Source organism: Pituophis catenifer, unplaced genomic scaffold (assembly GCF_029215685.1).
Source record: "Pituophis catenifer annectens isolate HBS135680 unplaced genomic scaffold, rPitCat1.0.hap2 SCAF_3, whole genome shotgun sequence".
Lineage (NCBI taxonomy): Eukaryota > Metazoa > Chordata > Lepidosauria > Squamata > Colubridae > Pituophis > Pituophis catenifer.
The window spans coordinates 93,132,607-93,150,450 of NW_027256883.1; the positions used below are offsets into that span (position 1 = coordinate 93,132,607).

General features: G+C 40.7%; 1 protein-coding gene across 1 annotated transcript in view; it reads right to left on the reverse strand.

The window, feature by feature from the left end:
* The window catches only part of SEMA5A (semaphorin 5A), a 143,969-nt gene that overhangs the window by 67,681 nt on the left and 58,444 nt on the right, over positions 1–17,844 (reverse strand). The window contains exons 5-9 of the mRNA XM_070939125.1: positions 15,379–15,477; positions 13,738–13,951; positions 12,356–12,641; positions 6,279–6,414; positions 4,403–4,607 (exon numbers count right to left, since the gene is read on the reverse strand). Of these exons, the coding sequence (XP_070795226.1) occupies positions 4,403–4,607; positions 6,279–6,414; positions 12,356–12,641; positions 13,738–13,951; positions 15,379–15,477 (940 nt within the window). The remainder of the gene's footprint in view (positions 1–4,402; positions 4,608–6,278; positions 6,415–12,355; positions 12,642–13,737; positions 13,952–15,378; positions 15,478–17,844) is intronic.

Below are 17,844 nucleotides of genomic sequence, written 5' to 3' on the forward strand. Positions count from 1 at the left end.
CAGTGAGCTGTCGGCTGAGTATTCCATGGCGGCTATTATCTTGTTTATATCCTGCTGGAGCCTGGTGTCCTCAGGGGGTAGTCTGTCCTGCAGGTGCCAGAGCCAAATAAGTGACGCTCGGTTGAAGAAGGACGTTGCCATCGCGGCTCTGATTGCCCAGCCCGCAGCCTGATGTGCCTTCCGGAAGGCCCCCTCCATCCTCTTCTCCTCTGCCTTGAGCGAGTCAAGAGGGTCGGTGGAGATCAAGGAACCAGAGGACAATGCTGCCACAGGCTGGTCAACTGTAGGGAGCGTTAGGAGGTCCTCTAACTCTGGGGCTGCGCAGTAGAGTTTCTTGTCCAGGTTACTGGGTGTGGCCAGGGAAGCTGGTTGTCCCCAGGGATTCTGGATGACCTCCGCAAACAGCTGAGGGCACGGGATGTAGTCCTTCTGCGGCTTTGAAGAGTTGAAAAGCATGTCGTGAGGGCCCACTGTTGGTGGGGTGGCGGCTGTGACATCCCCTGGCACTCCGAGATTGGTTGTGAGTCGAGCCTTGTGGAGCAAGGACTTGAATAGGGCCGGGCGGAAGAGGCCTGTGAATGCCGGTGTGTCAGGCGCTAGGCCCTCATCCTCTGATAGCTCCATCTCCTCAGGCCCCTCCTCTGCTTGGTCTGATTCCTCCGAAGAGGAGTCCTGACCTCGTCTAGGGAGAGGATGGGGTTGGGGTTGGTGGCGTCGCGCCTGGATCGGAGCGGCCTGGACTGGAGCTTGAGCTGACTGCTGCAAAGTTGTGCTGAAGAAAGACGAAAGTGCAGCCAAGAACATGGCCTGGAAGTCCAATGGGGAAGCCATCCCGGCCCCCCCTTGGAGGTGCGGCTCAGCTCTTGGCGACGGGCCAGTTGCTTCCCTGGCCCGATGATGTTGTGCAGGAAAGAGGGTCGATGAGGCCTCCGCTGCGAGGCCTGTGCCTGTCTCCAGGCGAGGTGTGCTGCGACCGGACCTGGGCACATCTGGAGTTCTTGGGGTTACTGCAATGTTGGATACAGTTGAGATCCCCAACTCCGTGTCTCTAGGGGGAGCACGCACTGGGTCCAAGGTCGCGGGCTCCCTGGATGGTGTTTCTGCCACTGCCCTCTGAGCCTTCTCCCACTGTCTCTCGAGAGCGTTGTGCCTCCTTAACGCATCCCTGTCCTGGAAAGGCAAGGCTCCTTCAGAAGCAGCTCTGCTGGTGGCGCTCGTGTGCCTCTTCTTTGATTTTTTCTTTCCCCCTTTACTGCTTTTGTGAGGAGGGCTAAGCTCCAATTCCATGTCCGAAAATGGGGGGGGACATGGCTGAAGCTTGAGACCGCTGGGCAGACCCCCTGATGTTGCACTCCGCCAACTGAAGGCCAATCTCTCCAAGAGAGTTCAAGGTGCACAAAATCTTCTCCTCAGATGGTAGAGGAGGAAGATGCTCGGCCCCTTCCAGGCATGGGGGGGAGGTCTGCAGCCGGCTCGCTGATCTCTGAAGGTGCCGGCTAGAGAGTCTGTCCAAAATGGCGGCCCACAGGTCCACCAATATGGCGCTGGCACGTGGCTCCGCTGTGCCTGACTCTGGCGACGGTCTTACAATGGCGGCCCGAGGGTCCGACCAGATGCCACGCGACTCCCCTGTGCAGGGGAAGGCTGCTCAGGCGTCTGGCGCTTCCTCTCCTTCGCGCTAGCACCAGGCAGATGGTCCAGCGACGGGCGGCTTGATCGGCGTTGCGTGGGCGGCCGGAGTTTCCGAACCCGCCACCCAGCTGATGAGCGCGAAGCTGCCCGGTGTCTTTTCCCTCGCGTTCCGGAGCTTGCAGACGATCGAGGGTGTGGGGCGAGGGAATCCGAGCCCGCCGGCCAGCTGGAGGGGCACTAATCGCTAGCGGCCGCCCCGCACGTGGGGAGTAAATTCCGGATCAATTAAGGAGCCAGCCGGCTGCAAATTCGGGCTGCGATGCTTCCACTCCCCCCCACCAGCTGATAGAAAGAGCCTTGCGCCGAAGCGCCAGGCAATAAAGGGGGCGCGAAAAGCAAGCTATTCAAAATGAACACAAAAAAAGCCTAGACGCTTGTAGAAGAGAGAAGAGCCAAGACTTTAGAGAAAATTAAGAGAAATTAAGAAAAAGGAAGGAGCAAATCCCCACAGAAGCACAATACCTTTTGGAAACCTGTGGAGCTCCAAAAAATCACTCCAGTAGTTGCCAGCAACTGAGTGAAGACTGGGGGATCATGGGAACAGAGGCGTGGCTAGGGGGCCGGAAAGGGGAAGAGCCTTTTGTTTCTTTCACTCAGTTGTTGCCAAATACTGAAGGATTAACCCATGCATGGATAGTGGGAGCAGCGCACAGGAAAAGTTGAGGTCATTGTAAATTAATTCATGTAAGGAACTCCTGCAGACTAGACACACTATGTACCAACCATTCAATTTTCATTTATGATGAGCCAGAACAGCATGTGGATTTTTTAAAACAACATACCAAACAAATAAAAAGTAATGGACAAGGACTAAAAACCTTTGAGCCGTCTATAAAAATAGCCAAGTGAAAAGACATACATATAATAACAAATTTGCTTCTGAAAATATTTCCATTCAAGCACATTGCTATAACTCTGCTATATCTCTGTTTTCTCTGTTTTTTAACTACTTTCTGCCAGTTTTAACTCAAATATAATATGGAAGTCAAAAAATAGTGACATTTCAGTGTCTTCAAAACTCACATATTTTCAAGATGATTTATAAACCAAATTTTATTGATTAATCATACTATATGCATGTTTTGCTTTATATTTTCTCAGGTTTGTTAGATTTTTAACAGTGTATACTCAAACCTATAGAATCAAAGCTTCATTCTAAGTACAACACATTTCAAATACTACACAAAGTTTCATTATATGGAAATGAATTAACACTCTTTCTAATTATAAATATTATATCCTGTTTCTTGTATCACACATTTATATTAAATGTCATATTTCTGCCTTCATGAACATATGATTGTATGGTGAACATTATTTTATAAATAAAGCAATTCAATCATCCTATTCTAACTTACTCCATTTTTATCATTTTATTAGTGGGTTTGGAGATCCATATTCCTCAAAGAAAAATTACATTGGGAAATAAATAAATCACTCTATTTTTTAAACATTAAAATGTCTACATCCCATGCTAGAAATCATATCATGAAGTTATTGCTCTTCAGTTTCTTTTGCCAAGCTTTTTAGCAAAAATATCAAATTCAGTTTAAGTACAATGATTGTTTGGAAATCCAATAATAAAGTTAACAGGGGACTGAATAGATGAAACAGAAATGTTCTTCTCTTTTTATTTCTTTTCTTAAAGTACAGATGGTCATATCAGCTTGGATCCCAATAGACAATTGTGTATAACCAGTGGCATTCAGGAAAGAATTGCTGACTTTCATTATTAACAGCTTTGATTAAAAAAAAGTGTATCATACTACATATAGTTCCAGAAGGGTACTGAAGCCATAAAAGAGATTGGGAGGATGGGAGGATGAGCAAAAATGAGAAAGAATATATTAAAACATGAAGATAATTCATCTTACTTGCATGGAGTAACTGCCACTAATTCACTTAATGTACAAAAGTTTGACACATAGGTTTAACATGCCAGTAACTTTAATAACTCTCAATGGTGAAAACACACGTTTGTTTTCCCCTTCTCAGCCATTCCAATGTTTTGCAACAGAAGTCACATTCTAATTAAACACAGGTACTATAACTAGATATTAACATTTCTAACTAAGCAACATCCATCAAAACTACCCAGGTCTTTAAGTCAAAACTTTCATTCCTGCAGATCAAGACATAAATATAAGGATTATTTAGCAAGCTTATATGTGAGTTTATATGAATTTTAAAACCTGTTTTAATTGTTACATTGTTTAAATCTATTAAGTCCCTAAATATTGCATTTCCTTGGAAACAAAGCTGAACATCAAACATGTTTTTCTAAATTTCTAAGAAGAAAAAGATCAGACATTACTTTTACATAGCTCATAGGTCTTTCACTTCAACTTCCAGTTCATAAAAATGATTGGCAAACAAAATATTAGTTAAACATTTTTTTCTCTAATAAAGCAAATCTCATTTGCTTTCTTTATTGTTATCTCTAATAAAGATAAATCCATGCAAATATACATTAACAAACACAGATTAATTTGGATATATTAATGGCTGGCTGGATAGATAACTTAATATCAGTTGTGTATTATTATTGTATATACCACTATTTCCCCCTTGCTGTTAGTTTTATGTTATTTTACTACTGGTGTTTTAAAGTGCTTGTTAGGATATTTTTGTTAAATTTCAGCTAAAGAATTATTGAATAATCTCTGCATGTTAGAAATAAAGAAAATGAGGAAATAAAAACATAATTTACCTGTGGCCAAATAAATTATATGAAAAAGCATTTCTTTTCCTTGTACCACATCCACAACCACATGGGAAAAGCGGCTATTGTCCTCCATGAAGTAAGGAACTGGTGTGATAGGTTGGATCACTTCATGCATCAAAATAAATTTTTGGGCATCTTGGAGATTCCTCTCTGTCAGATTCAAATACAGGCCTTGATCCATGGTGCCACACTGAAAATGTATACATATAATACTGTTTACATTAATTCAAGATTTTAAGAACTTAAAACATATAGTGCATTTTGAGATCCCAAATTATAACAATCTAAAGGCTAATTCTTATAATAAGCTGTGCACAACTGACTGGTCATCCAGCTATATAATATACTTCAATCCTTTTTCCTCATTAGCAGATTATCCATATATACTCTATAAGTTTCCATACATACAAATATGTTGCAATGAAGATATATCAAAAAAGAAACAATAGATAAGTGATGTTTTGATCCTTATATACCTATATCACAAAGAAGAAGTACATAGAACACAATCTCCAGATTGTGTCCGTTTGCTGTCCACCCTGGATAGGACCAGCAAGACTTGGAACTCAAAAGCACAATGGCATCTCAGCCACAGTTGTAATTATAATTATAACAGGAGCCTCAGGCTCTGTAAGAGAAGGAATGGCAGAGCCTGTGGACAGAATCAAAAAAGAAATCAGCCTAGAGTCTCTATGTAGCCACAAATGGACTAAGTGTAACCCCTCTTGAATTTTGTTGACCCTTATCTAGCTCCACAACAGTGATATTGGTTGAGTAGATTCCTGTACTTTGGCATGAACAGTAATAAATCAGTTTAATTGGAACTTCACATGTGGTCTTGGTATTTCATACCTGATAGGTTCTGTTTTTCTATTAGGGCTTCACTATACATCTACTTTTCCCAAGGAAATTCCTCTCCAAGAATTAGGTTATCACAATTATAATTAAGCTAACTGCTGTATTTTAGCCCTCAAGCTTTTCTGTTTCAAATGAGTACAAAACTATAAAGGAGGGGTGTAGATCCAACTTTGTTTCTGGAAGCCAAGATGGCAATTGTGAGAAGTTTTTCTTTTGCTCAATTTTACTTGGTGCTCTAGTTCTATCTCCTGGAGAAAACTAACCTGGCAACAGTGATCCATGTTTCCATGGAATCACCAATTTACCAAGGAAGAACTAAGATCCATGCTTAGTCCTTCCTTGGTAAATTAATATAGCAGACATCACAGGAACCGCCCTCACAGTGTGTTTTTCAACTACAGTTGCTGTAAAATTCTTAACCAGATTGCTTATTGGTGCCACAATTTATGCATCATCCTAATACCTGTTCTACATAAGTTGCACAAGTTTTCAGTTTGTTTGTAGTCCAATTTAAAGTGCTGATTCTTCCTATTAAATCATAAACCATTTAGGACAAGAAAACTGAAAGCTCATTTCCTCATACTGTATTCAGTTTTCAGTTTATGTCTAGGGTCATATCTAAGAACAAAAAGAATCTAGGCAATGGAAACACAGAATGATGAGTTTTTAGGAGTAGCAGAATGTGGAATTCACTCCCTATGTAGGCTGGATAGATTAATCCAGACAGTCTTCGCTTCCAGGAGGGACCGAAAATACCCCTGCTCAATGGACAATGTATTGCTCTCCCAATGTTATCAGCTTGCAACTCATATCATCATTACTATGGATTTAAAGCTGTCAGTTAAATGTTAAACTCAGGGTATCTGGAAGCTTTATTATTTTTACCCTGTTTATTTATTTCTCTATTGAACCCTTGTGATTATAAATATTTTAACTTCCTAAAACTGTAAGTGCAATTTGATGGACATGCAAACATTAAGAACACCTGTTTATTTTCAATTACCTGAAAATTAGGATTAGGGTTGGGATAAGGAAGCCAGGCAGAACGAGAGTTTTCTTGGTATTTGAATGACCCACTAAAGACCTGAGTTATTGCGGTCATGTTGAACACACAAACAGCTGAAACAGCTACGCTGTTCCTTTAAAAAAGAGAGAGAGAAAACAGATTGTTATATAGCCAGTGAAAATTTTCTATAACAGTTATAATTCTTTGCATCTCATCTCAGAATAGATGTTAAGTATGGATTATGGTTATTAAGTTAGAATTTCCTAGAATGATAGTCCTGTAAGATCTAGAGCAGTGGTTCTCAACCTTCCTAATGCCATGACCCATTAATACAGTTCCTCATGTTGTGGTGACCCCCAACCAGGGGTGGGTTCTAAAATTTTTTACTATCGGTTCTATGGGCGTGGCTTATTTTGTGGACATGGCTTGGAGGTCATGTGACTGGGTAGGCGTGGCTAGCTGGTCATGTGACCGGGTGGCCATGGCTATGTGTATAGGGACTACTCAGAGGGCTGAAAAAAGTCATTTCTGACAGATCCTCGCACTTTTGACCATCCTCACATTTATGTCCGTGCAGCATTCCTAACAACAATGTCACTCATTTCACAACTGCTTCTCTTCACCATGGTGATAAGATAGGGCAAAAAACGTAAAATGTGAGGACAGTCGTAAATTCGAGGACTGGTCAAAAGTGCGAGGACCAGTCAAAAATATTTTTTAAAAATATTTTATTTGAAAATGATATATCAAGATAGAAATATTTCAATGTAATGAAGATAAAAAAATTATAAGGGGGAGGGAGGGGTTCAAGTTTTATATAAGTTTTATACTAAGGGGTTTTTTTTACCTGATATGAGTATATTGTGTGGAAGTCCGGGGGGAGGGGAGGGTTAGGGAGGGTTAGGGAGGTTGGGAAGTTTGGGGTGGGTTGAGGGGGGGGGGAAAGGGGTGAAAATGTAATTGTAAAACTTTTGCAATAAAAAAAAAAAGTGCGAGGACCAGTCAAAAATAACTTTTTCAGCCCTCTGAGTAGTCCATATGCACAAACGGACTACCCAGAGGGCTGAAAAAAGTGATTTCTGACAGGTCCTCGCACTTTTGACCGGTCTTTGCACTTTTGACTGGTCATCATGCCCATTGTAGCATTCTTAACAACCGTGTCACTCATTTCACAACTGCTTCTCTTCACCATGATGACAAGATAGGGCAAAAATGTAAAATGTGAGGACAGTCGTAAATTCGAGAACTGGTCAAAAGTGCGAGGACCAGTCAAAAATAACTTTTTCAGCCTTCTGAGTAGTCCATATGCATAAAAGGATACAGCAATAGAGAGGGATGAAGGAAGGGAAGGGAAATTAGAGTAGGAGTGAGGGTAAGACAGGGAGGAAGACAGGAGGAGAAGGAGAAAGGAAGAGGAAGTAGGAAGGAGAAGAAGAGGGGGGAAGAGAAAGTAAGAAGGAAAGAAAAGAGAGAGGTAGTAGGTTTGAGGAGAAAGATTGCTGTACAATAAAAAAGATGAAAGGGAAGAAAACCAACCCCAAACAAATATAAAGATATTAAGATAAAGAATGAATTGTTAAACTTTAAAGAATAAAAGAGAACAAATATGAATAAATAGCAATAATTAGAAACACACATACAAACATACAATGTATTTTCTTTGAACAGAGTATTTGACCGGTTCACAAATTTAAACAGTGTTTAGTCATTTCAATTACATTTACAATTTCTATATTTCCTTTTTGCCATATTTATTCCTCATCTATTTTTTTTAAAAAAACCAATATTACTCTTCATCCTCATCTCTAATCTTAATCAAATTCAGTTTTTCCCTTGTATTCTATATTATATCGCTTCCCATTGTCATCTATTTTTATATCCATCCTCACATTGGTTAATTATGTAATTATGTAATACAGTTGTTTAATACAAATTCAACATTTTAATATAAATCAATTAGTTATATAACTATCTTTTTTGTATATCAATCAATATGAACATGAATATTCCAATTATTTCCATACAATCCAATTTTTTATAAATCAATTAATTATATTTACCAATAATAATAAACCAAATAATTTCCCCATATATTCCTCCAAACCACAACTTAACCATTTCTGCTTTCAACACAATATACAATTAATAGTATCTCAATTATTACAATTCCCTAGTTAAATAGAGCTTTTTTTCTTTTGTATTTTAAAATCTTGAACCTCCTCTTTTGCCCTAAATTTCCCATTGTTTGCAGTTTTGCACCTACCTTTTTTGGAGAGGAAAAAGAAAAAGAAATCTCTCTCTGCCTCATTTTGTCACTTGCAGCAAAGACCCTGCTTTACTTTCAGTTTCGTTTTTCAGCATAGCTGGGGGAAAAATCTGCTCCTCTCTTTGCAGCTAGCAACTCTGCAAAACAGCTGAGAGCAAATCAGCTGAGAGTCCGGAGGCTGAGCAAATCAACTTATGGTAATTAACCTATGCTGAAGCTGAAAGGGGCTGTTTTTTTTCTATTTTTGCAGGCACCTGTCTTCTCATTTGTTTTCTTTTAACATTGATCAGCTGTAGGGCGGCCCTTTGAAGCCCCGCGGCAAGAATTTAAACAGTTTTTTTCCCTCTAGCCATCAGCTGGGACTCAGGAGGCAGCAATAGATTGGGAGTGGGCGGGGTGAGCAACCGGCGATCCAACAGAGGCAGAGGGTGAGGGTGAATGAAGACGTGGGGGAGGCGAGAGAGGGCTTTGGCGACCCCTGTGAAATGGCCGTTCGACCCCCAAAGGGGTCGTGACCCCCAGGTTGAGAACCGCTGATCTAGAGCAACATCTCTGGAGGCACCAACCACTTTATAGTTTAACAATATTTTATAATTAACAATCTCATGGTACCTGAGACTATATATAAATTATACATTATGCAATTACTATTCAGTACATATCACATCATACTTTGTTGTGAACTCTACAATAAAAGTCTCCAACATTGTACCGTTTCCTAAATTAGCTTAGCTTTTTTAAAAGTATTGTGATACTGCTACATTATCTAGAATACAACATGTAGATATTTATTCCTTGAAGAATAAACCAATTACCAGTTGATTAGTTGAGGTAGCTAAACAGAGAATCTATACATACTTGGGCAAGAAACAAAACCCATCATCATGAAAATAAGTAAGGATAAACACTCTTCTGTTTTAAACATCAGGTATCTTCTTACAACAATCATTAATATATGCAAGCAGTAAGAATTATTTATTTCATTCTCAAATTATTTGCAAATTATCGAGGGTCAGCCTTTCCCAATCTTGATATCCTCCAGATGTGCAAGCTTCAGTTCCCCAAATTCTTAGCAACATCCATGCTGGCTGGGGAATTCTGGAAGCCCACACATCTGGAAATTGCTCATGCTGGAAACTGAGTACATGTTCACAGATTCCTAATCAGCAGTATCTCTTCTGTGACAAAGCGGCATACGTGATTCTTAAATAAATGCTTAAGTGTTAAACTATAAGTGTTTAAGATCATTTATGCTAAAAGCCTAATTACTGAAAGGGAATACACTACACAGTAGTAAGCTGATCAGCTAAGCAAGAATTCAACACACTGAACAGCTATTAAACAAGAGCAAATGACAAGCTAATTTAGTGATAAAGGCGTAGGAAGATTTAATTCAGCAGAATAGCAGGTTGAGTGTAAAGTTTTAGTAATATTCATAAAACATTTAGCTAAAGTAAGGTAAAAGATATTAAATGCAGAATTAAAGTAGCTGAGTGAAGTATTTCCATTCCGTAATTCCTGGAATGAAATAACAAAACCATTTTTATCTTAAAGAAGGAAACAGATAAAAGCTAGAAAACTTAATAAATATTTTAATTTTCCTATTATAGCGTACATTGTGCATGCTTTGCAGAAGCCAGATTTTAGAACTGAGAGTCCTGCATGATATCTCTAAAAATATGCAATTAAATGTATCTGGGAGATTCCCACCACTTACAGAGATCCATATTTTATTTCACCCTTCTATAGAAATTTATTCTTCTCCTCTTCATGTGCTGGAACCTTCAAAGGTTCTGCTGGAAAGCTACCTTACAGATTTGGGAGTAATAACTTATTCAATTTATACAAATTCAGAATAACTTAAATTCCAAGAACTCCTCCCTCAAGATCTGCTTCATTTATATTTCAAGGTGCTTAATGAATTGCCAGCCCATAGAAAAGTGAAAGGGGAAAAAAGACAAAGATATTATTTGATTCATTTTTGTGGCTATAAATGCATATTATAATCATTATGAATCTTACAATTATTAATTTTTTGCTGCAATACACAAATGTAGCTAGCTCTCTAGAAATCATAGCGTTTGTAATATGTTGACTATCAGTCATGCAATGCATAAAATCAAACAGAATTATGGAATAAGTTTATATTTAGATACAGATACATAATAAATGTATAGATACATAGATACAATCCAAGCATAAAGAAAAGTAAGTAAAGAACTGAAAATAGAGCTTGTTTGGTGTAGTGGTTAAAGCATCAGGCTAGAAACTGGGAGTTCTAGTCCCACCTGAGACAGGAAGCCAGCTGGGTAACCTTGAGACAATCTTTCTCTCCCAACCCTAGGAAGTGGCAAATCACTTTAGAAAAAACTGACTTTAAAATGGCCCGATGATCAGAAGGAAATAAGTATACTGTAGAATACCTTTGAAACTACCAAAATCCGGGAATTTGCCATCATTTGAATCAGGAAACTATCAATTTACAGTGACTTCATTGGTTTCCAATTGATTGTTGCATAAAATTTAACATCTTAGTCATTACTTTTAAATATCTTAGTAAGATCTGGCTATTCAGATATCTGAGAAATGGCTTGTAAGAGAAAAGGCCCTGCAATGTGTCTCCAGAAACAACTGTTTATATGATTATGACAAGATTTACTCCATCATAGCATTCATCCAGGTTCAACTACCTTTCTTGAGTGGACCGGATTCTTTCTTGAATGATTTTCATTGTATGATCAAAACAATACTTCATAGCAGGGCTCCCCAACCTGTGGGTCATGGCCCACTACCAGACTGTGGCCTCTTCGCAACCAGGTCCTGAGACCGATGCCCCAAAGGCTTCTCTTCTCTCTTCCGTAGAGTTTCATGTTCACGTATGCTGGTTCGCCATTTGCATAGCCCAGATCCCCTCTCCCCAACTCAGTTGGGCTGCCATGCCAACTGCTCCCGATGCTCCAAAAGAGGAACAGTGAGAACAGAGGCTGAGTGGGATGACTCACTGAGACTGCCTGCACAGGAAACCCGATCTGCTTTTGGACCATCGGGAAAGCTCAGTGAGTCTGAAGGAGCATGAAATTGCACCCCCAAAGGCTTCTCTTTTCCATGCCAAAAGCTTTTGCAAACGGACGAAAGGCTTTGGGGGAGAGATCTCGCACTGCTTCAGGTCTTCTGTCCCTTTGCAAAAGCTTTTGGTGTGGAGAAGCCTGAAGGATCCGAGACCACGCCTCAAAGGCTTGTCTTTTCTCTTGCAGGCACACACACGTGTGCACTGGCCTACCGCTTGTGTGGCCTGGTTCCCATCTCTGCCCCAGCCAGGCCACCAAGCAGCAAATATTGGGGACCACTGCTTCATAGGATCTCTTGTCTCCAGTTGAATGTTCTCCTACAATTCATAGCATTCATGCTGTAATACAAGGCATGTTTTCTTAACTTCTTTGTATATTTTTTTAAAAAATAAACCACATTGACTAATGGAACTGTTGTCTTTGCAAATTAATTAATATGACTGATACAAATATTTTAGTATATAATATACTCTCCATTTTTGCCAATTGCTACCATCTTATCAAATTAAAAATTCAAACAAGGAAAGCTTTTAGATTTGAAAAACTCACATTCATCTAGCTGTTAGTTTTATACCCTTCTAAAAGTGATAAATATATAATCATTTTCTACCAAAAACTTTTATCTTAGATTTTTTTTCAGTATGGGTTTGTTTTCAAGATTGCCCACTCCTGGATATAAATAGATATCCTCAAGTTAATTTTGAATGTTCTAGAAAGAAAATACTACATAAACTACATACACATTAGTGGTAAAGATCCCGTAGATTAATTCCAGTTCTGGCAGGAAGAACGTACTCTGTAATTCATTGTAGTAAAATGGAATTTCTCCAGGGTGGGAGCAATTCAAACGAGCTTTCATGAAGGTGGTCCAAGTATCTTCCAGCAAAAATCTGCCACCAATGTCATTCTTACAAACTCGAGCAGCCCGAGAAAAAACTATTTTCCCACAGTCATGTTCCACTGCATTCTCTCGGAAGAAAAAGTAGATGAAGTTTCCGATGTCATATGAAGACACAAAATTTGGTTCTGGAATATATTTTGAAAAAAAAATAGAGGAAAATAACTTTGCTCCCTAAATCGACTCCATCCATCTACACATGGACCCTTGTTTCTTTAGGCCACGTACCTAGGATTCATGCAAGAAGCTACTGTTTTTGCCCCCCCCCTTAATATTTTCCTTAAATCCTAACTTTTATGTAACATTTTTTGAAATTTCCATTCATGAACTCAACAAGAGTCCACTTACATCTGTCAGTTTTAGTCTGATTTCCTTTCTCCTACCAAGATTATGTTCATTCAAATAATACCAAGATTAAGCACAATAATTTAGTAATATATGCTGTAGTAACTGTCCAAAGACTACCAATGATCTTTTTTGTTACACTTATACAGACTCTTTGGTGAACTATGGTCATTCAGACTGGGAACTCCATAGTTAAGCAATGCAGTTGTAAACTGGAATGTCATGTGACTGCACTGACTTAATATGACTGCACTTACAATGGCAGTTTGGGCCATTCTAGTTGCCATTGGTAAGTGAATTTCATGTGATTATTAGACATGATATCACCATTTGCAATCTCCTGCTGGCTTCCCGATTGATTCAGCTTGTTGGAAGTCAGCAATGAAGGTTGCAAATGGCTATCACCTGATCACCCTGAGTTATTCTAACTGCAAGCAAGTTGCCAAGCTTCCAAATAGCGAAGGTGTGACTGTAGGGACGCTACAATTGCTGCAACTAGGACGACTGGTTGTAACTCTCCACATACAGCATCACTGTAACTTTGAATAAACACTGACCGAGTGGTTGCTGAATGAGGATTACTTGTATTAAGAACTAAATAAACCTATGATTTTTTTATAGTACAGTATATGCCTCTTATATGTTCACAATTAACACTCAGTTGTTTTATATCTTTTCTTTATTTCTCCCCATGCCCCAATTTCATCTAACATGACCAACTTTAAACCTGTAATGATGACATCTAAGAAGTTATTATTCTATATGTGAAGAGCCTTTGAGTTATAAGAATGAAGTTTTTTCCTTCAAAATGAATTAGTTGAAGTTCTTAAAAGAAAGCATTTCCTAACCCAAAAAAAATTGTCTCTTCCATATACTCACCATTAAGCCACTTAGAGTTGTACTGTGCAGTCCGAAGTGGAGGAAGAATACCCAAACTGCGATAAATTGCAGGATCTCTCCCTGGAAAGTCCATGACAGTTGCTGCATATAACTCACCAGTGCTTGCAAGGAGAGCTGTAGAATTGTGCTGGGGGCTATAAGGACAGCGTGCCATACCACTGATCTGATCATGTGTTTCTTCCAGGTTACTTAGCTTCATCAGAATAGTGGGGAGAGGAAGGATTATTACAAACTGCATTAAAGAATATGAAACCCACACATCTTGAACATAATCTGAAGAATTTATTTGTACATGTGTCCTGATTTTGGTTCAGGAACTCCTTCAATTTTCCTCCATATCAACATTGAATTAATTATTATATAACTCTTAATTCTATTCTTACATTAAATATAAATATATACATATGCACACAAATAACTGAAAGAAAAAACTGACTTCTAATGTGAAGAATTAAAAATGATGTCTTAAAGTACATTCTTATTAATATAGACTTCTTACTAGCTTTAGGGACTACAAGTTCAATAAAGTGTTGCATATCTACAGTACACTAGATCTCATTCACCCTATACAGATTACTATTCAGAATGTCCATCACGTAAGTGATCTCTACAACATGTTCAGTGTTTAAAATATGCATATGTATTCATTTATTGGCCAGGTTTTGGAAGAACACTGGGAGTTGCAAGAGGAAAGGTTATTGCTTCCTCCTTGCTTCCACTGCAGAAGCTCAGTCAATAGAACTCCATCCAAATTTTACAAAATATTGAAACATTATTTTATTAAGTGAATCCATTCACTCTTTCCATCTTATATACACACTCATTCAGTTAATCCACAGCATGAATACATATTGTATCACAGCACCATTAAAACAGTCTGCTAGCATTCAAGTATTGCAGGATACAGTACCAAACATTTGAGAGAAAAAACACAGAATTAAGAAAACTACATTTTTCCATTTCAGGTAGTTCCCTCTCCTTGAAAATGCCACCTATACCACAATAAGGCTTAAAAATAGCCTGAACAGTCATAAATTAAGCTTATTTTGAAGCTTTATTATAAATGATAGGTACTCCTTACCAATATTGTAAGGTTGGGCAGCAGAACCTTTCATTTTCCAGTAATTCCTCTTTGAAAAGTCCCCCATGGCCAGAATGCTTAAAATGGCCTCAGATATACAGATCGGGCTATTTTAAAGCCTTACAGGACTGGGGAAATTTCTAATCTCAGATCAGCTGTAGATCAGACTCCATGAAAGAGACCATGGCAGACCAGAGAGTGTCTCATTCCAAATGTAATCAATGAAGAAATTCCCAGGTCTCTTTGCCATTTTTTTCTTCAGCCATTAATAATACTTATGATTAATAATATACTAAGTGGTAATAACATTCTCAAGTCTCTGTTGATATAATATTGGTAATTATAGAATGGATGAAATACTGGAAATTATGCATTATACATTGCAGTTGATAGATGGCCACCTAGTGCATAATGGAGAGTATCAATTTATTTGTATTTGTACAAGAAATTCCACAATCATAGAAATCTTCCTCCACACTTCTGTCTTACTGAATTATGAAACCTACAGGATTGTAGTGCAGATTCACTCATATTCTTACCGTCCGATTAGTGCAAATAGGTGTAAATGCATTAGTTCCACATGCAAATAGTCTATCTCCACCAATCAGGAGAACACGAATATAATTCTGGCACTCTTCCTGCCAAAGCAAAATATATTATTAGTATAGTGATATGTATTAAGAAACTTCTATAAAGTCAGAAATTATGTACAATTAATTCCCAATGACAGCAACACAATCCATCAATGTGTTCTGTAAGTATTAATACATCAATATGTATACTTATTACAACAGCTGCTGATTATAGATTATGGGCGTTGGTCTTACCTGATACGCCGCTTCTGGTCACTAGGAAACGCCGGTCACATGAGGGATGTGACTTATCCAGTAATTCTGGGACCGAGTCTACCAACTAAAGAAGTCCCGCCTCTTCCTGTATCCAGTTTGGGACTAGGACGCACGGCAGACTGTCATGTCTGTAAAGATAAAGGAGAAGTAAAAAATCCCCAGGACCCACCCCCGTCCTTCAACAGCCATAATCCAGCACGAGAGGTGCCGGGCCAATCGGGAGGGGGTGACCAGCGTTTCCTAGTGACCAGAAGCGGCGTATCAGGTAAGACCAACACCCATTCTCGGTCACAGAGGAAACACCGGTGACATGAGCGATATACCAAAGCCCATGTACCTATTGGGAGGGAGAAGGCCGGCACCGCTCTTGGTCCTGGGAGGGTACCCGCTGCAGCACATGTCGCCCAAATGAAGCTTCCGCTGATGCATAAACATCCAACCGGTAATGCCGGATAAACGGAGACGGAGACGTCCATGTAGCAGCTCGGCAGACCTCCTCGAGAGAAGCTTGGGTAGACCAGGAAGCCGAAGTAGCTGCGCTCCTGGTAGAGTGGGCTGTAACACCATGAGGCACTGGCAATGATTGAGCTTCGTAAGCTAAGGAAATGGAAGCCCTGAGCCAACGTCCCAAGGTAGTGGAAGAAACCTTTGACCCCATGGACTTGGGTTGGAAAGACACAAAAAGAGCCTCAGAACGACGAAAGGAAGAAGTCCTGGAGATATAAATCTTGAGAGCCCGACGAACATCAAGCTTGTGCCACACCTTCTCCAGGCGATGACGGGGGGAAGGGCAGAAGTTGGGAAAATGATCTCTTCGGAGCAATGGAAGACTGTATTGATCTTCGGAATAAAGGCTGGATCCAATCGCAAAACTGCTCGATCAGCATGAATGATACAGAGATCCTGACGAACTGAGAGAGCAGCCAACTCCGAGATTCTCCGAGCCGAGGTGATCGCTACGAGAAAGGCCACCTTAAAAGACAAAAACTTCAGTGAGACTACCCGGAGAGGCTCAAAAGGAGGACCAGTAAGAGCCAATAGAACCTTGTTCAGGTCCCAGGTCGGAAACCGATGAACGGACGGAGGACGTAGATTGGCAGCGCCTCTAAGGAATGACCGGATTAGAGGGTGAGTGGACACAGACTCAGCGGTGCCGCAGGTGAGGATAGAAGAGATGGCAGAGATTTGCCTCCGGAGAGTATTGAGAGAGAGTCCTGACTTGAAGCCATCCTGAAGAAAACCTAGAATGTCAAGAATGGAAGCAGCAGTAGGAAGAGCCTTCTTACGTCGACACCAGGCAGAGAAGGCCATCCAAGTGGCATTGTAAATACGGTTTGTTGACTCGCGACGAGAGGCCTGGATCGTAGATATTATTTCCGAAGGGACCCTGGCCATGGACAGAAGGAACCGATTAATCTCCAGGCGGTCAGCCGGAGCCACTGAGGATCTGGATGAGCTAGGTGGCCTTGCCACAGGGAGATCTTGTCGGCCAGAATCTGCCAACGGGGAGCGACAGAGAGAGCAATCAGATCCGCAAACCACAGTTGTCTGGGCCAGAAGGGTGCCAGAAGGACGAGCTCGGCTTGTTCCTGCAACAGCTTCCTGATGACCCTGGAGATGAGGGGAAGAGGTGGGAAAGCATAGAGAAGAAGACCACAAGGCCACGGGCTGATCAAGGTGTCTATAGCCTCGTACCCCTGGACAGGAAACCTCGTGTAAAACCTCGGGAGCTGGTGGTTGGATTCGGACGCAAAGAGGTCTACTGCCGGAAGACCGAAGCGATGCACGATGTCCTGGAACAGAAGTGGATCGAGGCTCCACTCCGTCTGGTCCACCACTGAGCGACTGAGGGCATCCGCCTGTACATTCGATGACCCCGAGATGTGAGAGGTGTGAATGGAGGCCAGGTGAATCTCCGCCCACCTGAGGAGACGGGAGGCTTCCCTCATAAGAGCCCTGGAGCAGGTCCCTCCTTGCCGGTTGATGTGGGCTTTGGCAGCTACGTTGTCTGTTCTGATCAAGACATCCAGACCCCGAAGGAGAGGGGCGAACTTGCAAAGGGCCCAGAAGATGGCTCTGAGCTCCAAGATGTTGATGTGAAATCCCCTCTCCTGGACAGACCACTGCCCTTGAGCCAGATGAGACTCCAGGTGAGCC